Raw genomic sequence first — 25,848 nt, 5'->3', positions numbered from 1 at the left:
TGTTTAGCTACTGATTAGGAACATTTCATATGTAAAGGTCTCGATTTGGTTGCTTTGTATCCATTCCGAACTGCAAACATTACAGTTGGATAAACAGATTACATTGTAGGAGCTCAGTGCAGTGGTCTCCACATGTCGTCTGACTGGCCTCATAAGCCACTGATTGTCCCGGCTGGACCCCAGTCTGTTCAGTCCAACAACCGGCCCTGCTCCACTCCAGGCCTCCAGCCCATTCCATTCCAGCTCACTCACTCCAGGCCTCCAGCCCACCCTGTTCCAGCTCACTCACTCCAGGCCTCCAGCCCACCTTGCTCCAGCTCACTCACCCCAGGCCTCCAGCCCACTTACTCCAGGCCTCCAGCCCACTCCATTCCAGCTCACTCACTCCAGGCCTCCAGCCCACTCCATTCCAGCTCACTCACTCCAGGCCTCCAGCCCACTCCATTCCAGCTCACTCACTCCAGGCCTCCAGCCCACCCTGTTCCAGCTCACTCACTCCAGGCCTCCAGCCCACTCCATTCCAGCTCACTCACTCCAGGCCTCCAGCCCACTCCATTCCAGCTCACTCACTCCAGGCCTCCAGCCCATTCCATTCCAGCTCACTCACTCCAGACCTCCAGCCCACCCTGCTCCAGCTCACTCACTCCAGGCCTCCAGCCCACCCTGCTCCAGCTCACTCACTCCAGGCCTCCAGCCCGCTCTGTTCCAGCTCACTCACTCCAGGCCTCCAGCCCACCCTGTTCCAGCTCACTCACTCCAGACCTCCAGCCCACCTTGCTCCAGCTCACTCACTCCAGGCTTCCAGCCCACTCCATTCCAGCTCACTCACTCCAGGCCTCCAGCCTATTCCATTCCAGCTCACTCACTCCAGGCCTCCAGCCCCCTCTGTTCCAGCTCACTCACTCCAGGCCTCCAGCCCACCCTGCTCCAGCTCACTCACTCCAGGCCTCCAGCCCACCCTGTTCCAGCTCACTCACTCCAGACCTCCAGCCCACTCCATTCCAGCTCACTCACTCCAGGCCTCCAGCCCACCCTGTTCCAGCTCACTCACTCCAGGCCTCCAGCCAACCCTGCTCCAGCTCACTCACTCCAGGCCTCCAGCCCGCTCTGTTCCAGCTCTCAGCTGCTCCAAGGTAAGTTTTCTTATAATACAAAAAACTTTAAAATTGTAGAACGTTGCCTACTCCACCTCTGCCATCTTGAATGGATGTAAACCTTTCACTGCACTCTTGTTCTTGAGTACACATGACAATAAAATATAAATATAAATATAAAGAATCAGAAATCTGTATTTGACCTTGGTGTGAGGGACACACAGACCTGTCACCCCAAGCACCCATACCCTGGTAGTCACTGCAATAACACAGCCACCATGCCCACCCCCCCAACCCCCCTTATCCTGACCAAAGATAATCCCTGAGATTCTGAAGCAATATCCCCCTCCCGCCTCTCTTTAATATGCCAGCTCTGGCACATTGTCTCTTCGCCAATAAGGTCTTGAGTTCCACTGTCAGGCAGGGTTAGTCCTATTGGTTGCAACAGAGTCAGAATCCAAGAAAATCCTCAGAAAACATTTGCCACTGAGTGCAGCTGGGTCAGGCAATAATATTAAAGAGGTATTGGCCAGGGTGGATTGAGAGATGTTTCATGATCATGTATAATCCTTCTGGTAGCTGTGCACCTCACTGTACTTTGTTATGGACGAGGCCAGACACTCAAAACATTCTTAAGCAGGCAGCCCCAGACCATAACTTTGAAATTTGTTTTGGTAAGTGTACAGTGAAAATTACCCGGAGTAAGTTAGCTAGGTTTACTGAATATCTGTTGCTGGAAAAACGCAGCAGGTCAGGCAGCATCCAAGGAGCAGGAGAATCGACGTTTTGGGCATGAGCCCTTCTTCACCTTTCCTGAAGAAGGGCTCATGCCCGAAATGTCGATTCTCCTGCTCCTTGGATGCTGCCTGACCTGCTGTGCTTTTCCAGCAACACATTTTCAGCTCTGATCTCCAGCATCTGCAGTCCTCACTTTCTCCTAGCTAGGTTGACTACCAGGTTTTAAAACAGATAACAAAGTATTCACAAAATTACAGAATGAAACACAAAGAACAGAATATAGAATACCCCCTAACTTATCCTATCCAAACTAGAGTTAGTTTTGCTGTTCTGAAAATACACACCAATCCCAATAAATAAACACCCTTAAACACAGAGCAAAAATGAAACAAAGGCTTACAGGTCGAAGTCAGAAGGGCAGAAGGAGACAGAGTTTAGCAACTTGTTTCCACACAGCTTCTGCTGCACTCAACTGACTAACCACAAGAATTCAGCTTCCAGGACTGACCACTCCCCTTTTGTTATATGGGTTACTTCTGAAACATGAAAGCTTTGGCGTAAAGTCTCATCTGTTTACGTATAAACAAAAAGGCCTTCCAATACCATTTTCATCTCTGTACCAACCCAGCCAATTCGGAGCCCGGAGTGTTTTATGACCCTTCTGAAAAGAATCAAGGACACAGTATGGATGTAGGTTTGCTCGCTGAGCTGGAAGGTTCGTTTTCAGATGTTTCATCACCATACTAGGTATCATTAATGAGCCTCTGGATGAAGTGCTGGTGGCATGGCCAGCTTTCTATTTATGTGTTTAGGTTTCCTTGGGTTGGTGATGTCATTTCATGTGATGATGTCATTTCCTGTTCTTTTTCTCAGCGGGGGGTAAATGGGATCCAAGTCAATGTGTTTGTTGATAGAGTTCTGGTTGGAATGCCATGCTTCTAGGAATTTTCATGTGTGTCTCTATTTGGCTTGTCCCAGGATGGATGTGTTGTCCCAGTCGAAGTGGTGTCCTTCTTTATCTGTATGTAAGGATACTAGTGAGAGTGGATCATGTCTTTTTGTGGCTAGTTGATGTTCATGTATCCTGGTGGCTAGGTTTCTGCCTGTTTGTCCAATGTAGTGTTTGTTACAGTTCTTGCCAAGTATTTTGTAAATGACATTAGTTTTGCCTGTTGTCTGTATAGGGTCTTTCAAGTTCATTCGCTGCTGTTTTAGAGTGTTGGTGGGTTTGTGGACTACCATTTTGCCAAGGAGTCTAAGTAGTCTGGCAGACATTTCCGAGATGTAGGGGAGAGTGGCTAGGGTTTCTGGATGTGTTTTGTCTGCTTGTTTGGGTTTGTTGCTGAGAAATCGGCGGACTGTGTTCATTGGGTAACCATTCTATTTGAATACACGGTATAGGTGATTTTCCTCTGCTCTGCGTAGTTCCTCTGTGCTGCAGTGTGTGGTGGCTCATTAAATAATGTTCTAACGCAGCTTCGTTTGTGGGTGTTGGGAGAATTGCTTCTGCAGTTCAGTACTTGGTGGCCTGAGGGTCCTACACGGTGAAGGGACGACCCCTTAGAACTGAGTTGAGGAGGATTTCTTCAGCCAGAGGGTGGTGACTCTGTGGAACTCATTGGCATAGAAGGCTGTGGAGGCCAAGTCATTGAGTGTGTTTAAGGCAGAGATAGTTCGGATCTTGATTAATAAGGGGATTGAGGCTTACAGAGAGAAGATGGGAGAAACAAATCAGCCATAGTCCAATGGTGCAGAAGGCTTGATGACTGAGTGGCCTATTATCTTATAGTGTGAGGTATCTCAATACTTCCAATAGTGCCACTGATGAACTCTGGCCTTTTGAGCTGATCAATAGAGCTGTATCAAAACTATGTGGATTCTGGATAGACACAGGTGGAGATATCCCTTCTGATGCAATTTCACCTACCTGTAGTCTTTCTATACACACCCAGCATCTTGTACTTAGTATACACTGCTAATGATGATAGTGGTGAAGAGAGTGGATGTTTGTGAATGTGGTGCCAATCAGGTGGGCTGCTTTGCCCTGGATGGTGTCAAGCTTCCTGAGTGTTGTTAAGGCTGCACCCATCCAGGCAAGTGGGGAGTATTCCATCACACTCCTGACTTGTGTCATATAGATGGTGGACAGGCTTTGGGGAGTCAAGAGGTGAGTTATTTTCTGCAAGATTCCTAGCCTCTGACCCGTATCACTGTGTTTATGTGGTGAGTTCACTTCAGTTTCTGGTCACTGGTAACCAGCAGGACATTGGTAGTGGAACATTCAGTGATGGTGATGCCATTGGATGTGAAGGGGTGATGGTTAGATGATCTCCTATTGGAGACGGCCATTGCCTGACAGTTGTGTGGTGCAAATGTTACTTGCTAATTTTCAATCCGAATGTTGTCCAGGTCTTGCTGCATTTGAATATATCTGCTTCAGTACCTGAGGAGTTGCAAATGGTGCTGAACATTGTGCAATCATCAGTGAACATCCCCACTTCTGACCCCATGAGGGAGGGAAGGTCTTTGATAAAGCAGCTGGAGATGGTTGGGCCACAATGCATGGCACAAACATTATGAAAAAAAACCTACAAGTTTCAATAACAATAACATCAGATTCCTTGAGTAACAATTGAATTTTGTCTATTTTGGCTTAAATTTTTATTGCTTTCAAGACAGCAAGCACAAATGGACACCCACTCTATTGAACGTCAATGATTCTGAGTGAATTTCTGATGTTAGAATGGAAATAGCTTTATCCATGAAAATTAAGATCCTGCTCCACCTTCTACCAAGTCCCACTCAACCCACAACACACACGATGGGCATTGCGGCAGAGATTCACAAAGTGGATCCCAACCTCAAAGCTCGTTGATATATCATGTGAATGAAGGAAACTTCACTTTGTATCTTTTCAAAGTATGGACACATTATTACATAACATTGCTTATTTTAAAAATGATTTTGTACTACTGTCGTTGCTACAATATTACACATTGTCCACTAGATATTGTGAAAGAAACACAGCTACAGGGAATCATGTCCCTTCATTTGTAATAGTTCATGTCTTATATATGCACACAATATTGATATCTGTGTCTACTTCATTACCAAACATTGAGCACCATTCATTAACAAGGGAAGTAAAGCACTGGAGAAACATTAGTGCCCTTTGCTTTTTGTCTTAGCATTTCCTTAACACGTGCAAACAATATTAAAATACACATCTCTATTAGATTATGCCTATTACTTTTTTTTAAAGAAATGCAACCCAGGAATGCAATTCATCTCTCCTGTATTCTCAGTTTACTACATTGTCACTAGTGGCTAATGCATTGTACAACACTCGATGCAGTACAAGATGTTCATTTGGAAAACTCAAAGTTGAATCCTAGTTGTGATCATCCCTATTACTTTCTTAATTGATATCATGTAATCCATCAGAGAGAGGTATGATTATTCAATAGATTTCTGTTATTTCCTGTACAAAGCACCATTACTCAATGCACAAGTGGGAACTGAACCAAGCATCGATCTCCATAAGATCAAAGGTAAGCCCTTTTAATATATCACTCAGAAGGTGAAATTTGCCCAAATATTTTTTTCATATTTGGTTATGCATCACAGAAATTGACAGCAACATTTCTGCTCATTTTCACCTTCAATGGATGTTTTCTTTTGTCTTTACACCCTGTAGTTTGACAACAGCAATAATGGATGTCCATTTTTAGAAAAATCATTTCAAAAATGAATCTCTCTCCCTGTGCAACAGTATTGCCAGTTGTATATGTTTCCACCTTCTCTAAAGGTCCAGCAAGGTTTTTAATGATTGCATGGCTTCAGTGGTGCTGTTGTTTGGAACTGATGTCTTTATTTGTATTTAATCAGGGACTGAGGTAAATTCTCATCTCAACTTCTTGGTCAGAAGAGCATCAAGTAGACAAAGTAAGGAAAGGTTTGGTTAAACATTTCACAGAATCATACAAACACCTGATTTTGCCTCTCCAGACCCATTGGCTATGTCACCAGCCTGCTGCCTGGAAGGGTCATTGAGATCATCAAATACACCACTTTCAATAATTTCTTCCTGCCACGGGATAGTGACAGCACCTGTAGAAAACTTCCTGTAGAACTGCTTATCCTGGTCAGTGATTTCAACACCTTTGATCTCAGAGAAGTCAGCAATATCTCCGATGTCCTTACAATACACCGTGGAGGGGTCTGGCACATAAGGAGGCTCAGTAAGTCCAGCTTCTAACCGTTGAAAGTTGATCGATTTGAAGAAAGGGTGATTTCTAGGGTCATCGTTTTCACCCCTAAAATAAGAACACAGTGGAACATTTTTACATATCACCTACATTTTCAGTTTTTATTGTAATTGCTGTTTTATAGATCTTATGCAAGTCAAACCTCATTTGATGTTCTGGTAACGGCTCACTGGACTCAGAGCATCAACTCTATTTTTCTCTCTACAGATGCTGCCAGATCCACTGAGTTCCTCCTGCACTCATTGTGTTTATTTCTTAAGGTCAAAAGAAATAGGAACAGGAGCGGGCCATTCAGCCCCTGAGTCTGTTTTGCCATTCAATAGGATCAGGATTCCTTATGTCCATTTCCTGCCCTTTCCCTGTAACCCTTGATTTTCCGACTGATCAAGAATCTCTCTAACTCAGCCTTAAATATACACAAGGACTCTGCCCCCACAGCTCTCTCTGTAACAAGGAGTTCCAAAGACTCCCAACCCTCTGAGAGAAGAAATTCCTCCTCATCTCAGTCTTCAATTGGTGCCCCTTTATTCTGAGACTATCCCCTCTGGTCCCAGACTCTCCCATGAGGGGAAACACCCTTTCAGCATTGACCCTGTCAACCCCTTCAGAATCCAAAATGTTTCATTGAGATCTCTCATTTTTTTAAGTTCCAGTGAGTAGAGACCCAACCTGTTTAGTACTACCTCATAAGACAATCCCTGCACACCAGGGATCATTCCGAGTGAACCTTCTGCAATCTGCCTCTAATGAAATAATATATTTTTCAATCATCATTTGTTAATTTTCAGGAAAAAGAAATGATGACTGGTCCTTATGCCTGATCCCCTTTCATGGTCTCATTGATCAAGAGCTGTTGCATTTCTTTAACCTCTGTTAGGGAAGATTTTGAAGAGCTAACTGAGCAACAAGGCAATCGCTTAATTGTAAAAGAAAATCTGGGAAAAACATGAGAAATGCTTTTTTTTGAGCATCATTGATTACTGGTGGTGTCTGTCATGATATACATTACTCAAAGGTCCCTGATCCAAGATTCCTTTCTAAGAGCTGTTGTGGTGCCATTGCAGTAACCTAACTTTTCAGACCAGATGGTCTCGGTTCAAATCCCACCTCCTGCTGTGCCATGTAACAGCACATCTGAACAGATTAGCTAGAGAGCATCGCTGCAATGTTCCAGTCAAATTTGCTACTTCATTGCAGAAATGTTCTAAGAAAAATAAAGCAATTTTCCCAATTATCCACATTGAGAAAGAAATTGAACTGGTACCTTTCCTTGTAATTTGCCAGAGGCTGAGTCTTATTTGAAGCTGATTGGAGTCATTAGACTTGGTTGAAAATGGGAATATAATGGTCTACGTTATGAGAATGTGAATAAGAACCATCTAGTAACCTGTACTTCATGAAGGCCAATTTCAATTAATGCAGCCCATGTACAGAGACATTGTAACAACATCCAAGATGTTAAAAGTAGTCTTTCATGACAGTGCAAAGTAACTGATAGCAAACTGGCATCTCATTTTCTATTGACAAGAAATGCACGCGCACTGTGGAATGGATTTATTCTACGTGATCATCAAAGATGGAGGTTAAATCCATGATTTGACAAAGCTATAATTTAAATTGTTGAATTAAAGTAAGAATTAAAGTAGCTCAGTTGGTTGGAAAGTAAGACAAGTTAAAAAAACAAAAGAATTGCAGATGCTGGAAATCAGAAACAAAAACAGAAACTGCTGGAAAAGCTCAGCAGGTCTGTGGAGAGAAATCAGAGTTAATGTTTGAAGGGTCATTTGACCTGAAACATTAACAGTAATACCACTGACGTGGATTCAATCTCCACACCAGCTGAGGTTACAATGAAGGAGTCTCCTTCTCCCCTCTCCTCTCTCCTGAGGTGTGGTGACCCTCAGGTTAAACCAACGCCTCACCCTCTCTAATGAGAGAGTGGGACTATGGCAGCTTTATTATTTTATTGAATGGTGGAATAGGCTTGAGGGGCTGAATGGCCTACTCCTGCTTCTTGTTCATGGTGGCTCAGTGGTTAGCACTGCTGCCTCACAGCGCCAGAGACCCAGGTTCAATTCCACCCTCGGGCGACTGTATGCGTGGAGTTTTGCACATTCTCCCCGTGTCTGCCTGGGTTTCCTCTGACTGCTCCAGTTTCCTCCCATAGCAAAAAGATGTGCAGGTTAGGGTGGATTGGCCATGCTAAACTGCCCTGTAGTGTCCAGGGATGTGCAGATTAGATGGGTTGGCTGAGGGAAATGCATGGTTACAGGGATGGGAATGGGTCTGGGTAGGATGCTCAATGTATGGACGGTGTGGACTCAGTGGCTTGCTTCCACATTGTAGGGATTCTATAAGTTAGGTCCCAGATTAGACATTTTCTCATTGAATAGCTGACCAGGCTTGAGTTGTTAAATGCCCTACCTTTGTTCTGATGAGATACAGCAAGACAGAATTCCAAAAAGTGCATAAGGGCCATGGTAATTTTTGGCAAAACTATCATATTGTAAATGTGATGGTGAACTTAGCCCCACAAGATTAATTTTAACACAACACAGTCATAGACTCATAGAGATGTACAGCATGGAAACAGACCCTTTGGTCCAACCCGTCCATGCCAACCAGATATCCCAACCCAATCTAGTCCCACCTGCCAGCATCTGGCCCATATCCCTCCAAACACTTCCTATTCATACACCCATCAAAATGCCTTTTAAATGTTGCAATTGTACCAGCCTCCACCACTTCCTCTGGCAGCTCATTCCACACACATACCACCCTCTGCATGAAAAAGTTGCCCCTTAGGACTCTTTTATATCTTTCCCTTCTCACTCTAAACCTATGCCCTCTCATTCTGGACTCCCTGACCCCAGGGAAAAGACCCTGCCTATTTACCCTATCCTTGCTCCTCATAATTTTGTAAACCTCTATAAGGTCACCCCTCAGCATCCGATGCTCCAGGGAAAAACAGCCCCAGCCTGTTCAGCGTCTCCCTATAACTCAAATCCTCCAACCCTGGCTACATCCTTGTAAATCTTTTCTAAACCATTTTAAGTTTCACAACATCTTTCCAAAAGGAAGGAGACCAAAATTGCATGTAATATTCCAACGGTGGCCTAACCAATGTCCTGTACAGCTGCAACATGACCTCCCAACTCTTGTACTCAATACTCTGACCAATAAGGGAAAGCATACCAAACGCCTTCTTCACTATCCTATCTACCTGCGACTCCACTTTCAAGGAGCTATGAACCTGCACTCCAAAGTCTCTTTGTTCAGCAACACTCCCTAGGACCTTACCATTAAGTGTATAAGTCCTGCTAAGATTTGCTTTCCCAAAATGCAGCACCTCCCATTTATCTGAATTAAACTCAATCTGACACTTCTCAGCCCATTGACCCATCTGGTCAAAATCCTGTTGTACTCTGAGGTAACCCTCTTCGCTGTCCACTACACCTCCAATTTTGGTGTCATCTGCAAACTTGCTAACTGTACCTCTTATGCTCATATCCAAATCATTTATATAAATGACGATAAGTAGTGGACCAAGTTTACACACAGGGAGTGATTTGGAGAGGATAGTGGTACGCAGTACACTGTACTTTCCTGAGTCAAGATTCATCCAGGCTTTTGCTGGGGTTCGTATTCCTAAAGGGTTAGAGATAGGTTTGGTGATTGGGCAAAGATCTGGCAAATGGAGCACATGTGGAAAAGCGTGAAATTGTCCAATTTGGCAGAAAGAATCTTAAAAAAAGCATATTGTCCAAACAAAAGCAGAAATTGCTGGACAAATCCGAAACTCTGGCAGCATCTGTGGAGAGACAGCAGAGGTAATGTTTTGAGTCCAGTGACCCTGCCTTAGAGCCTTGCATCCACTGATTGACTAACACGACTCTTGGGGCATGAAATTGCATTTTATCAGCATTTTCCCAGAATTTTCCAAATAATCGCCTCAAGAAATTGTGAGCATTAAGATATTTTGCGTTAAGTGCCTCCTTGTCATGTCAGTAAACCAAATATGATCAACACTAACATGTGTCACATGGCTTTTCACTGTCTACAATTCTGGTCTCCTTCTTATTGGAAGGATGTTGTGAAACATGAAAGGGTTCAGAAAAGATTTACAAGGATGTCACCAGGGTTGGAGGATTTGAGCTATCGGGAGAGGCTGAACAGGCTGGGGCTGTTTTCCCTGGAGCGTTGGAGGCTGAGGTTTATAAAATCATGAGAGGCATGGATAGGATAAATAGACAAAGTCTTTTCCCTGGGGTCGGGAGTTCAAACTAGAGAGCATAGGTTTAGAAGAAAGATATAAAAGAGACCTAAGGGGAAATGTTTTCACGCAGAGGTTGGTGTGTGTCTGGAATGAGCTGCCAGAGGAAGTGGTGGAGGCTGGTACAATTACAACATTTAAAAGGCATCTGAATGAGTATATGAATAGGAAGGGTTTAGAGGGATATGGGCCAACTGCTGGAAAATGGGACTAGGTTAATTTAGGATATCTGGTTGGCATGGACAAGTTGGACCGAAGATTCTGTTTCTATGCTATATGTCTCTATGACTAGAGGACATGGCTTTAAGGTGAGAGGGGAAGGATTTAGAAGGGACCTAAAAGGTAACTTTTTCATGCAGAGGGTGGTATGTGTATGGAACGAGCTACTGGAGGAAGTGGTGGAGGCTGGTACAATTTGAAAGGCATCTGGATGGTTACATGAATAGGAAGGGTTTAAAGGGTAATGGGCAAAACGCTGGCAAATGGGACTAGATTAATTTAGAATGTCTAGTTGGCATGGACAAGTTGGACTGAGGGGTCTGTTTTGATGCTGTACAGCTCTATGACTCTATTTCTGAATTATATTTCAGGGCAAACAGAATGGATGATGCTTCAGAGCTGTCACATTCACACACTGAACTAAACATAGGCAAGAATGTGATGTTGGAGGGTGACACCTTTTAGATCGGGGGGAGGAGCCTATCACAGTAGCTTACTGCCAGAGTTTCACTCCCTGCGATGTAGCATAAACACTCTGGCTCTGCAATCTATTTGGAGAAGGATATATTCCTTAGATCTCCTAACTAAGATATAACATCGACCTCCTTGTGAAGCCTCCATGCTGCACTTTGTTAGGACCTAACGTGACACTGCATTGTGACAGTTACTGTTAGACATTGTTGTTGTTGGAGTCTTTGTGGCTTCAGGTGAAGACAGCGTGGAAGGAGGTAGCAAGTACTATTTCACCAACAAGTCCAGCAACAAGTGCGTCCTGAGCAGCTGCTGTAGAGCCTTCAGAAGGAAAAGCAAGAGGTTGAGATCCCGCTAAGGACATGGAGGACACTAGGCCCTCACTAGCTGTCATTTTCCACAGCTCTCAGATGCACACGGTGAGTGCTCGCAATGGATGTCCCAGGCTGGTAGCACTGAACAGCAGCAACTGCTGGAGCTGGATGTGCACTCAGAACGACTGGTTGGCCATCACGGTAACAGCTCCCGCAAACGAAGGTGCCGATAGTTTGTTTCAAGAAGCAAATGAGACCCTGTGTGACATCTCCAATTCCTCAGCTGGCACTGGGGTTCTCCACCATCGCTGGCATCCCCCAGGTGCGGAGCACTCTCAACTGCACCCACACTGCTTTGACAGTGTCCTATCACCAACCTGTAGAGTTCATCACCACAAGAAGGCTCCTGCTCCATCAATATCCAACCTTTGGCTGTGCCACCGATGCCAGGTTCTGGTGATGTGCTCTAGAGATCCGAGGTGTTCGCCTGATTTAAATATTCAAGAGAGTTCACAGGTTCCTGCAGTCTACTGAGGTCCTCAGGTGGTACAGGGCTGGCCGCTGAGAGACAAGGGCTAACCCCTCCAAACCCCAACAAGTTACACCTTCGTGAAACCCCCACACTGATGCAGAATGAAGATATAATTCTGCCCACGCTTCCACCAGCATCACAGTGGAACAGATGAAAGGCCTCTGAAAACTGAGGTTTTGAGATGGTAGATCACAACAGTGGTATCGCCCAGGAATGGTGTGTCATGTCACAGTGTTGCAAACAAAGGGGGGAAGATGTGCAGGTTAGCTGGATGGACCATGGGATATTGTCCATGGTGTCCAGGCCCAGGGATGTGCAGGTTAGCTGGATGGACCATGGGATATTGTCCATGGTGTCCAGGCCCAGGGATGTGCAGGTTAGCTGGATGGACCATGGGATATTGTCTGTGGTGTCCAGGCCCAAGGATGTGTAGGTTAGCTGGATTGACTATGGGAAATGTGGGGTTACAGGGACAGGGGAGAGAGGTGGGTCTGGGTGCAATGATCTTTGGAGGCTTGATGTGAACTCAATGGGCTGAATGCTGGAAAAGCACAGCAGCCTGACCAGCACCACACTCTCAACTCTGATCCCCAGCATCTACAGTCTTAAGTTTCTCCTCAATGGGCTGAATGGCCTGCTCTCACACTGCAGAGATGCAATGATTCTATGAATGCCCTGGGTGCAAAAGGACTGGGGGGTCAACAGCAATCTTTTGAGAATGAAGGGTGAGGATGATGATTGACTGGGGGGTCATCCAGGAGAGTGTGAAACAGCAATATCTTGTTGAGCACAAGAAGACGGGGAAGAGAAAGAGAGAGAGGTCATACCTGGAATCTGCTTCCAGAATGAATGTGCTGATCCTAGACCTCCTTTAACTGGTCAACTTTCAGATATAACAATATTGTGTTCGACAAATTTAGAATTTAACCTCTTCTCCCATTTTATTTAATTTTTCTTTGTTGGTTTGATTCCTTTTTCTTATTTTATTGACTCTTCTTCTTTTGAATGGCAGCTGTTCACAATCCCACCATTCATAGTTCCTCTAATCATTTGTTTCTTTACTCATCTCGTTACTAATGCCTCCTGCCTCGTACCATGAAACTTTTAAAAAATAATTTAATTGTCTCTGCCTTCCATGCTGATGACAGGCCTTCCCCCTTTTGGTTTACCCTCACTCCTTCCCTCCTGTCACTTGCTCTCAACCTGTCACTATTTCACCCTCATAAACCTGAAATGGTAACTCCGATATTCTCTGTACAAATGCTGCCAGACTTGCTGACCATTTCTAGAGATTTTTGTTTTTATTTCAAAATGTAAGTGACTCTGGCAACACAAAGGTGTATTTTAACTGAATGGATTAACATTATGTAATTTTATAGCCAGCTGCAACAGAGATGTGGTGCTGTCATGGTAACTTACCTAGATTAGTTATCCAATAATTTCAGGTTAGTATTCTGGGGCCATTGGTTCAGATCTTGCCATGTTAGGTTGTGAAGTTTGAATCTAATAAAAACTAGCCCAATGTCAATAATTTGTTTTAAAAAAGACCTATCAGGTACATGAATGCCCTTTAGGGAAAGAAATCTTACCTCAAATTTGAATTTAACAATGTCAGTTCATTTTCTCTGACCTCCCTAACAATATTATAATAGTAACAACTAACATTAGTCTTAAAAAGTATCAACAATTTCAAAGTATGAATGGGTTCGAATCCTCCCATGGCAGATGGTAGAATTTGAATTCAATAAAAATCTGGAATTAAGAGACTAATGACGGCCTGAAATTGTTGTTGATAGTCAAAAAATCAGATATATAGTTCACTAAAGTGTTTAAGAAAGGAAATCTGCCATCCTAACCTGGTCTGGCCTACATGTGACTCCAGCCCTACAGCAACACGATTGACTCTTAACTGCCCTCTGGGCAATTAGGGAGGGGTAATAAATGGCCAATGATGTCAACATTCCATGAATAAACAAATAAAAAGTACTGTTGCTTACCTAGCAGCAGTTAATAAATATGTGCCTTGCTGTTAGTAGTAACAGAGTAATTATTGATGTATTCAAGATCCTTACCTGCACCCTAAACGTTCTTCTGAGTTCTTTGCCAAAAACAGTTTGCAAATGTCCTTCGACTCCTCTGTGAATTTGGGGTTTTCATAGTTCACTTCATCTTCCAGTGTTCTTCTTTTTACTTCGTCTTTACTGACCTTCTCTTTATAATCCTTGAAAGGTGTTCGGCCAGCAATCATTTCGTAAATGCTACATCCCAAAGCGAACCAATCCACAGGGTATTTGTAGTTCTCCTCTTTCAATATCTCTGGAGCCATATAACCATTAGTTCCAGCCTACAACATGAAAAGCAAAGTCCGTTTAGAACCTCATGGAGAAATGCCGAAGATTAATTAGACCATTAAACCGATAAGAAATTGTCGCACATTCCCAATAACATAGAGTCATAGAGATGTACAGCATGGAAACAGACCCTTCGGTCCAACTCGTCCATACTGACCAGATATCCTAAATTAATTTAGTTCCATTTGCCAACACTTGGCATATATCCCTCAAAACCTTTCCTATTCATATACCCATCCAGATGCCTTTTAAATGCTGTAATTGTACCAGCTTCCACCACTTCCTCTGGCAGCTCATTCCATACATGTACCACTATCTGTGTGAAAAGTTGCCTCTTCGGTCCCTTTTAAATCTTCCGTCTCTCATCTTAAACCTATGCCCTCTAGTTTTGGACTCTCTACTCTGGGAAACAGACCTTGGTTATTCACCCTAACCATGTCCCTCATGATTTTATAAACCTCTATGCGGTCACCCCTCAGCCTCTGATGCTGCAGGAAAACAGCCCCAGCCTGTTCAGCCTCTCCCTATAGCTCAAACCCTCCAACCCTGGCAACATCCTTGTAAATTTTTTCTGAATCCTTTCCTGTTTAACAACATCTTTCCTATAGCAGGGAGACCAAAATTGAATGCAGGATTCTAAAAGTGGCCAAACCAATGTTCTGTACGGCTGCAACATGACCTCCCAATTCCTATACTCAATGCACGGCTTGTCTGACGACAACTTGGTAAGCCTGTGTCATACAAGATGTAATCTTTATTATGTAGGTGCAGTGAGAGTGCATCAATATTGTGCATGGAAAGACCTGCACTAATGCCCAATCATTTTCAGGCTGTGATTACCCTACAGTAATAGCATTGGGACTGCATCATGCTTTTTAGAACTGAAACTGATTCTGTTTAAAATTCTCATTTTAGGCTTAAAAGCAAAATTTAGTAATCAGAATACAATTTACAACAGAAGGAGTAAACATTAATCATCGGTGCTGGAAGCAGCAAAGATTAGCCTAGTTTCTATCTACAGTACAGGGGCTACAGCAGTTCAATAGGACAGCTCAACACCACCTTCACAAGGGGCAATTGGGGACGGACAATAAATGCTGGCCCAATCAGTGACACCCACATCCCACAAGAGAATTAAAAACAAATCCAAAATACTGCGGTTACAAACTGCTAGAATAAAATGGGCAGACATAAAACTGTATTGACACTTCCTTTGCAATGCTCAGTATTTATTCTGATTCCAATAAGTGTTTCCTTTATTTCTCTTTCACTCGTGATATTTAACTTTAGATTATTCTATGCACTTTGCTCTTTTCTCTCCTATCTTGTTTGTTTTTTTTCCAACTCTGTTTTTCTTTCTGCAACTTTACTGTAGATTTCTGCCATTATCCCTCTCTTCTGAGTTGCACCAGAAGGTAGTTTCAGGCTGTAATCTGTCTGGCCCAGTCTGAACGACCATTCTGGTATGAATTCTGAGATTCAGTGGTCATGAGTTATTTATGGTGAGGAGGTGCCGGTGTCGTAACTGGGGTGGACAAAGTCAAAAGTCACATGACACCAGGTTATAGTCCAACAGGTTTATTCAAAATCATAAGCTTTTTGGAGCATTTCTCCTTCGTCACCTGATGAAGGAGCAGTGCTTCGAAAGCTTGTGATTTAAAATAAACCTTTTGGACCCTAACCTGATGTTGTGTAACCATGTGGGCTATCCTAGCTGAAACCCCATTCTCTCCTGACATGATTACAATTGCACTGTCATATGGAAACAGCGTGTAAACCCTTGCTGAATATTTTTCACCATTACTAGACGATTCCTTCACAGTAATAGTTGCACCAGGAAAGACTACAGGCCAGAAATAAAAGAACATACTCTCACTGAGGCACTGTAGGAGATGACCACATTTTTCTATGTTTCTCTTTTCTCACTGGCTACTTGCTTCATTAGTGTGTATCGCTTGCTGTTTTATTTTCATGTCTCTGTGTCCTTCCTCCTGGTTTTATTGTCATTACAATGATTTGATCATTCTTCATCATCTTGCCTTGCCAGCATGGACAAGCAGTTATGATGGCCATTATTAGAACCATGAATAATACAGCACAGGAACAGGCCCTTCGGCCCCTCCAAGCCAGCACCAACACATTTTGCCCTTCCACATTAAACTGTCTTCACTTACAGGATAAGTACTCCTCTATTCCCTTCCTATTCCTGTATTCCTCCAGGTAATTCTGTGTCTGCATCCACCACCTCCTCTGGTAGCAGGTTCCAGGCACTCGCCACCATTTGTGTGAAAAACATGCCTTGCACAAGTCTTTTAAACATTTCCTCCCCACACTTTGAACCTGTGTCCTCTGGTAATTGACCTCTCCACCCTGGGATTTAGCCTCATATGTTCCACTCTACCCATGCCATTCAAAATCTTATAAACCTCAATTAGGTCATGCCTCAAATTCCTGTGTTCCAGTGAAAACAAACCCAGTCTATCCAGCCTTTCTTCATAGCTAAAATCCCCCATACCAGGCAACATGCTGGTAAACCTTTTCTGTACCTTCTCCAAAGCATCCATATCCTTCTGGCAGTGCAGAGACCAGAAGAGTATGCAATATTCCAAGTTTGGTCAAACTATAATAATACATCTTTATTCCTCTCCCCTACTTTCCCTCAACATTGGATGAGCCATGCAATTGTCATTCCTAACTGCAGAGATCAGCAGATAGCATTTCTGTGGTCTCCCTATATTACTAATTACTAAATAATCAAATGAGGATAGCTTTCTGGAAGACCAACCCAGGCTGCATTTATCATTATTACTACTTGCACTGCAATTTCTGTAGTTCCATCATTGCACAGACCACTTAAACTTCACTTTTGGATTTATGAAGCTATTACCACCTTTCGTTTTTGCACACTTTCACTTAACTACGGCGTTATATTTCCCAGCTTTTAAATTAAGAGACCATTTTATAAATTTCTTAGATTTTACATGAGCTACAAATTAGCATTGCACATTGTTAATGTTAAACGGCTATTAATGAGGGATGTTTTAATTATTTTAAGTTTACAGTTTTGTAGTTGAAACCGAGATATTTACATACGCACAAATGTAGAAGCTGAAATTGAATTAAGAGAATTTTCTGAGGTAAATTGAATCAAATCAATGCTGTTTTCCAAAAATAGTTAAACTAATTTCAGTAATTTTCCATCTTGAAATTAAAGTATCATGAATGACAGTGAATTGACCACTTTATTTGCTGAGTACTAATGACTGTACTTATAACATTCTTCACAATATCACAATAATAGATCGGAACTCCAATGTTTTTACAGACATTTTTTTACTTTTAATTTCAAAATGTGTATTTATTTTAAAAAGAGGATTACAGTGGATTAAAAAAACCTCCAAATAGAATTGCACAGACATTAAGGCAAAGTCCTGTGTGAAGCCCTTGGAATATTACCCCTAGAATGGGTCAGAGATTTCCAAATAGACAGAAACTTAGACAGAGAAAAGATAACAGGGAGGGTTGATTATTCCCTCTCTCAGCAGGAAGGTATTCCTTGCAGGTATTCCTGCTTTACCTTCCAGGAAGACACAAAAAAGAAGTGGTTAAAAACTAATTGTTGCACTAATCTGTGTTTGTTATTGGCCAGGCATTCTGAGTGCTGTGGGGTCCACCAATTTTGGGAACAGCCATTTTAAACACTGAAGCAAAATACCGCATATGCTGGAAATCCGAAATAAACAGAGAATGCTGGAGAAACCCAGCAGGTCTATGGGGGGAGGATCCATAGAAACCCTGCAGCGTAGAAGCAGGCCATTTGGCCCATCAAGTCCATACTGATCTTCCGAAGCACGCCCTACCCTGACCCACCCCTTCCCTGTTACCCTGCATTTCCCACGGCTAACCTACCTAGTCTGTACATCCATGTACAATTTAGCCTGGCCAATCCACTTAACCTGTACATTGTTGGACTGTGGGAGGAAACCGGAGCACCCGGAGGAAACCCACGCAGATACTGGGAGAATGTGCAAGCTCCACACAGTCACCTAAGGCTGGAATCAAACCCAGGTTATTGGTGCTGTGAGGCAGCAGTGCTAACCACTGAGCCAGAGTTAGCATTTTGTGTCCAAAATGAATCTCCTTTAGAACCATATTTTAAATACCTCTGCACTGTAGGTAAAACAAAACACAGATCTTTCACTTGAAATGCTTGAAGGGAATCAGAACAGAATTTCTGCCAATCTGCAAAGCTAAAATATCAATATTGGGACTGCTTAACTCTCAATATCAACACTACTGCCATCTGAAAACAGCTGCAACATCACCTTCTCTGATTTTCACAAACAATTCAGAGACCAATCCATTTCTGTCTTTGTTTTTTTTCTTTTTAGGCACATTTCTTATTTATACTCTTTATGTATATGTTTCATTGCTATTTGTTCTTGTACTGAGCAATTAATAAACTAGCAATTGTTGTTAATTTTAGAAAGTCTGGTTAAATTGGTTCCTGTTAAGACATAAATTCATTTAGGTCTGGTGGAAAGTTACCTATAAGGGAAGGAATTATTTCTAAGGGAATGGGTGAATAACTGAAGGGAGTCAGTTCCCATCTCCTTACATGGAGGTTAATAATTTGGGATATTCTGTCGGAATTGTAACAATTTGGGAACCTCATCCCACACCTAGTTATAACAACAGTTATTCCTAAAAAAATCCTGCACTTAGCTGCTACAATGTAATGTTTATTTGAAATTTCTTTACCTGACCAATGTCAACCATTTAACAATGTCTTATTTCTAACTTTTTTTTTAACTTTGTAAAATAATGTGACTACTTTTTATTCCTCTTTTGTATCCAAGATTTGTATCTGGCTACTTGTACCTAAGATGGTGCCATAGGAGGCAGACATTGTAAAAGATTTTCACGCTTACTTCTACAATCGAGTACACATGACAATAACGGATATTCTCTGCTACTTTTCTATTCTATTCATCCGGAATCTCAGTAACAATGACCATGAAACTACTATGTGGAGGTGTCAATGTTGGATTGGGGCGGACAAAGTCACAAATTGCACGATATTGGGTTAGAGTCTGACAGGTTTATTTGAAATCACTGCTCCCAGGTGTAAACCTGGCGAAATGGCTATGCTCGAAAAACATGCAATTTCAATAAACCTGCTGGACTATAACCCAGTGTCATGTGCTTTTTGACCACAAAACTATTGGATTGTTATAAAAACCTTTCAGCCAGTTTCATTAATGTCCTTGGGGGAACATAATCTGCCGACTTTGCCTAATCTGACCTGCGTGTGACTCCAGACCCACAGCAATGTGGTTGACTCCGAAATGCCCCAAGCAAGCAATTCGCTGCAGTAAGCTCGTACCAAACCAAGACAGTAAAGTTGAAGGATAAAACCAGACAGTCCATTCAGAGACCAGACATGACCAAGGTACAACCTGTCCAGTGACCCTGTAAAGTCCTGTAAAGCCAAAATTGCGACAGCTTATACTCCAGCTCATCAAGCAACAGTCTTGACGTTATCATAATCAGTGAGTCATTATTGTACAGGCAGTGTCCCAACAGCCTCCATCACCATTCTCGGGTTCCAATCACAGAGGTGGTAGCACGTTTATACATGGTTAGCAGGGAATTTCCAGGAAGTCCTCAGTATCTCACCAAACTCCATAATGTCTTGTGGCATCATTTAAACATGGGTAAGGAAACCTTCTGATTACAAACTACTAGCCACCCTCAGCTGATGAATCACGACTCCCTGAAGACAAACTGAGGATAACAAGGGCACAGAGTGGACTCAGGCTGGTGAACTTCGAGCATCACAAAGACTGGCACCATTATTGACCAAGCTGGCCAAGCTCCGAAGGTCATATCTGCCATTCAGGTGGCATGAGAACCAATGAAAAGGGGGGAACTTGCTTGATTTTGCACTTCATTTACCAACTGCAGACACACCTGTCAAAGTTAAAAATCACACAACACCGGGTTAGAGTCCAACAGGTTTATTTGGAAGCACTAGCTTTCAGAGCGCTGCTCCTTCGTCAGGTGGATGAAAGAGCAGCACTTCAAATGGAAGTGCTTCCAAATAAACCTTTTGGACTATAACCTGGTGTTGTGTGATTTTTAACTTTGCCCAACCCAGTCCAACACCAGCGCCTCCACATCACGGCTGTCGAAGACAGTATTGGTCAGACTTACCACATAGCACTCTCCTAGTGGAGACAAAGTTCCTCCCTAATGGCATTGTGGGTCAACCCATAGCAGATGGACTGCAGCGGTTCAAGAAGGCAGCTCACCCCCACCTTCTCAAGGGGCAACTAAGGTCGGGCAATAAATGCTGGGCCCAGCCAATGACACCCACATCCCACAAAATGAATAAATAAACAAGATAAATAAATCTTCATACTAGGTATAAGATCCACCATGTCACCATGCTGAATAAGATAGATCTAGCAGCATCCATGATGTGTTGTGGGCCAACACAACATATAGTTCCAGTAAAGCTATACTCAATCCCAAACTCGGTGAGCTGGCACATCCCTCAATCTACAATTACCATCAAACCAGGGGATTCAAAAAGAGAAACCCAGTGCACCAACCTACCGAACCAATATGCATTTGGTACTGTCGCTAGCCTGGAGGTCAGTTAGTTCAGTTGGCTGGATGGCTGGTTTGCGATACAGAGTATTGCCAACAGTGTGGGTGCACTTCCTGTCTGGCTGAGGTCACCATGAAAAGCCCATCTTCTTGATCTTGCTCCTCACCTGAGGCATGGTGACCCTCAGGTTAAACTCACCACCAGTTGTCACTCTCTCATGAGAGACTGGGACCAAGGTGACCAATACTTATTATCTTTAGCCAGTAATGTGGAGTGGACCATCCATCTCAGCCTCCTCTGAGGGTCCATAGCAAACCATCTTTCATTGAATTTGATTTACTGCATGTGATCCCAGGGCACAGTTGAAAGCACAGACCCTCAAAGGTTATGACCCCTGACAACACCCCAGAAAGAGTACTATGCATTTGTTATCTTGAACTACACATGCCTTGGACAGGTTGTTACAGTATCACTGGCATCTGTGATGATGCTGCTCCTTTAATAGTGGCTCAGTGATTAGCACTGCTGCCTCACAGAGCCAGGGACCTGAGTTCGATTCCCGCCTTGAGCGACTGTCTGTGTGGAGTTTGCACATTCTCCCTGTGTCTGTGTGGGTTTTCTCCGGATGGTCCTGTTTCCTCCCACAATCCAATGATGATTAGGTTAGGCAGATTGTCCGTCCCCATAGTGTTCAGGGATGTGTAGGCTAGGGGCATTAGTCAGGAGTAAGTGTAGAGTAATAGGGTAGGGGAATGGATCTGGGTGGGTTAGTCTACAGAGGGTCAGTGTGGACTTGTTGGGCCAAATGGTCTGTTTTCACACTGTAGGTAATCTAATCTAATTGAATCTTAACAAGGTTATGCTGTCCTTGGATGCTTTTTTTTGTTCATGGAGGTTGTAAAAGCAGCGATTCTGAAAGGTCTAGCTTGGATGGGTTTTAGGGCCAGTTTGATTATAGCTAACAGATACTGCCTCAGGCAAAAGCTTTCAAGTTTCAAACAAACACTTGTACAATGAAAGGGGAGTGGCCAGTTCTCCCAGCTCAGTTTTTCTCTGGTTTGGTTTGGTTTTAGTGAGCAGTCAGTTGTGAAGCTGGTGGATGCAAAGAACCAGGTCCATGCTGACCCTCCCTCTCGCTGACTTCTCTCCTGTAAGAACCTGAGTTTGATTTTACTTCTTTTGAGAAGGGGTGTTTATGGGGATTGTTGCAAATATTTGGAACAACATCATTAAGCTGGGGTAATCTGTTGAGTTTTTGGATAGGTTAAGTTATTCTTATTCTGTTCTGTTTTGTTGTGTTTCATTCGGTAAACTTGTAAATAAATTCTGTTTTGTTTAACGCAACGTGGTTGGACCAACTGCATCACTCCGAGAGTATCCACTCTACACCTGCTTAAAACAACTATCAAAGTTAGGGCTCGGGCTACTTTCTTGAAATGTTTTGAGGGGGTCTGGCCTGGTCCATCACACATCCAACTGAAAATGTAGGAAAGAGCAAGGCAAATCCAATCCAACTAATTACTGACCCATCAGAAAAATGAGGGAAACTACCACTCAGCATGTTACCACATGGCAGTTAATCAGCAATACCTGCTCACTGATATTCAGGTTAATCTCTGCCAGGGCCACTCAGCTCTATACCACATTACAGCCTTGGTCCTAGAATGGACAAAAAGGTGACAGTGAACACTGTTGGCATCAAAGCAGTGTTTGACAGAGTGTGGCATCAAGCAACTCGAGCAAAATTGAAACCAGGGGAAACTGGAGGGATATCTCTCCAGCGCCCCTCCCTCAAATTCCGCCCCCCCCCCCCACCTTTTACCTCAGCCCGCTTGGCACACCAGCCCATTCCTGAAGAAGGGCTTATGCCCGAAACGTCGATTCTCCTGCTCCTCGGATGCTGCCTGGCCTGCTGCGCTTTTCCAGCACCACACTTTTCAACTCTGGTCTCCAGCATCTACAGTCCTCACTTTCTCCTGGGATATCTCTCCTCTGTCTGGTTAGTTTGCACAAAAGAAGATGTTTGGGGTGGTTGTTGGAGGTCCATCTCCTCAGCCCCAGGACAAAGCTACAGGAGTTCCTCAGGTAAATGTCCTGGGCCCAATCAGCAGCTTCACCAATGACATCCCCTCCAACATCAAGGTCAGAAGCTGGGATATTTGCTGATGATTTTCACTGTTTCCAGTTTTATCTGATCACATGCTGCAGCATTCGAACAACATTCGGGGCTTGAGTTGATAAGTGGCAAGTAATATTTGTGCCACTTGTAAAGGAGCCAATGACCTTCCCCAAAGAATAAAAACATAACAACTCAGAGCAGGAGTAGGCCATCAGGCCCATCGAGCCTGTTCTGCCACTCAATAAGATCATGGCTGATCTTACACGGCCTCAGCTCCACTTACCCACCCCCTCAATGTATCCCCTAATTCCTTTACTGTTCAAAAATTGGTCTTTGCCTTAGAAACATTCAACGAGGCAGCCTGAACTGCTTCACTGGGCAGGGAATTCCACAGATTCACAACCCTTTGGGTGAAGAAGTTCCTCCTTAGCTCAGTCCGAAATCTGCTCCCCCCTTATTTTGAGGCGATGCCCTCTTGTTCCAGTTTCACCCGCCAATGGAAACAATCTCCCTGCTTCTACCTTATCTATTCCCTTCATAATGTTGACACTCAATGGCATTGTCAATGGCGAATACCCAACCCATCACCGTGCCTTGGAGAATTACCATGACAAGAAACTTAATGAGTTCAACCACATTAGCAAAGTGATGGAATTCTCTCCACTTGCCTGGATCAGTGTTGATCTAACAATACCCAAAAAGCTCAACACCATCCAGTTGAACATCTCACTGGATGTCTTTCCACCATCTTTTACTGTTACTCTATCCAAAGATGCACAGGAACAGCAGTGTGTACTGTATCCAAGGGACACTACAGTGGCTCAGCATTACAGGTGTACCAGACCACATGAATTGCAGTGGTTCAAGAAGCCAGTTCATCAACATCTTGTTAAGGGCAATTAGGGAAGGGTAATAAGTCTTGGCCAGGGATGCCCACATCCCATTAATGAATAAAAAATAAGTTTGGTGTGGAATCATTTGCAAGGACCTGGGGCTTGTGTAAACGGGGAGAGTAACAGCATTTCCTGCGACCAGCTCCATCTCTGTGGTACCAGGGAATTCTCCCTGCAGCGTCTAACCAACGAATGTGCACAAAAAATAAAATGAGGAAAATATTAGGACTAAAAGAGACAGAAATGTCAGGTTAAAATGGTTTTCTTTTCAAAAGATTTCGAACTCTAATTAAATTAAGAAGGATTTCACTCCACATTTATAAATCACAACTTTAGTGCCAGAGAGATAGATTCATAATAGTTAAGACTTGAAAAACCGTTAAAAATTAATTTGAATAAATTAGATATTTGTGCGTTTGGTAAGTGTCCTGTGGATAAGTATCACCACCTGTATCTCTGTGTTTAATAAAGAGTCTATTGGCATAGACCAGGATGGGCGCGAATAGTGAAGGAGCAGGACAAATCACAGAATGCTTACAGTACAGAAAGAGGCCCCTTGGCCCATCCTGCCTGAGGTAAGCAAACAAGACACCAAGCCCAATCCCACTTTCAATCATTTGGTCTGCTGCCCAGCAGGTTACAGCAATTAAAATGCATATCCAGACCCTTCTTATATTAGTCCAGGATTTTTGTGTCTACTACTCTTCAGGCTGTCAGATCAAAGCTCCTACCACCTTCTGAATAAATACTCTACTCCTCATTCCCTCCTCTAATCTTTCTATTAATCACTTCTGTTTGTGTCCTTTAGTCACCGACCTTTCTGCTGAGGTCTATCACATGCTCTGAATCTCCACAATACCAAACGTCTCAATCAAACCTCCCGGTGGTCTCCTCTGTTCCCAGGAGAACAATCCCAGCCAATCAGATTTCTCCTTAGAGCTGCATCCTCCACTCCTTGCATCATTTCCTCTGCATCATCTTGAGTACAATATTGATGTGACCAGAAATGATTGTTACACTCTCCTGACTTCCTTTAACAGCTTGAGGTACATGTCATGCAGTGCTGATGTTTTATCCTTTGTCAAGGATGTTTATTCCATTAATACACCTTCCTCTCTATGTTTGTCACATTCAATACTTCACACTCCTCCTTAACTGCAATATCAGCATCATCCCTCTGCTTTATGAAGACAGAAACAGTGTATTCATAAAGTACCATACTGCCACCTTCCACCTCCACATGTAGAATTATAGAGTCATACAGTACAGAAACAGACCCTTCGGTCTAACCAGTCCATGCTGAACATAATCCCAAACTAAACTGGTCCCACCTGCCTGCTCCTGGCCCATATCCCTCCAAATCTTTCCTATTCATGTACTAATTAAAAGTCTTTTAAACATTGTAATTATGCCCACATTCACCACTTCCTCAGGAAGTTCATTTCACACATGAACCACCCTCTGTGTAAACGATTTGCCCCTTGTATTTTAAATCTCTCTCCTCTAACCTTAAAAATGTGCCCCCGAGTCTTGAAATCCCTCATCCGAGGGAAAAGACACCTCCCATTAACCCTATCTATACCCTTCATGATTTTATAAACTTTTATCACGTCACCTCTCAACCTCCTACATTCCAATGAAAAAAGTTTATCCCAGTTTATCACAGCTTTCTTTATAACTCAAACCTTCCATACTTGATTATATCGGTTACCTTGCTGATCTCTCATAGGTCCTACTCTTTCCATGGTTATCCTCTTACTTTTAACATATTGATAAAACATCTTTGGGTTCACATTGATTTTGCTTAGAACCTAGAACAGTACAACACAGGAACGACGTAGTGCCAAACATGATGCCAAATGAAACTAATCCATTCTGCCTGCCCTTGGTCCATATCCCTCTATTTCTCACATATCCATGTGCTTATCTAAAAGGCCCTTAAATGCCCCTATTGTACCTG

At 43.2% G+C, this 25,848-nt stretch overlaps 1 protein-coding gene across 1 annotated transcript in view; it reads right to left on the bottom strand.

Moving 5' to 3' along the window:
* Positions 1-5,115: 5,115 nt before the first annotated feature.
* Positions 5,116-25,848, bottom strand: part of grk7a (G protein-coupled receptor kinase 7a) — a 38,491-nt gene continuing 17,758 nt past the window's right edge. The window contains exons 3-4 of the mRNA XM_043702798.2: positions 13,982-14,253; positions 5,116-6,148 (exon numbers count right to left, since the gene is read on the bottom strand). Of these exons, the coding sequence (XP_043558733.1) occupies positions 5,803-6,148; positions 13,982-14,253 (618 nt within the window). The 3' untranslated portion in view covers positions 5,116-5,802. The remainder of the gene's footprint in view (positions 6,149-13,981; positions 14,254-25,848) is intronic.

This window comes from Chiloscyllium plagiosum, unplaced genomic scaffold, assembly GCF_037043375.1.
Source record: "Chiloscyllium plagiosum isolate Xiang-an unplaced genomic scaffold, Cpla_swu_hap1 HiC_scaffold_13, whole genome shotgun sequence".
NCBI classification, from domain to species: domain Eukaryota; kingdom Metazoa; phylum Chordata; class Chondrichthyes; order Orectolobiformes; family Hemiscylliidae; genus Chiloscyllium; species Chiloscyllium plagiosum.
This window is presented reverse-complemented; position numbering and strand designations above follow the sequence as displayed.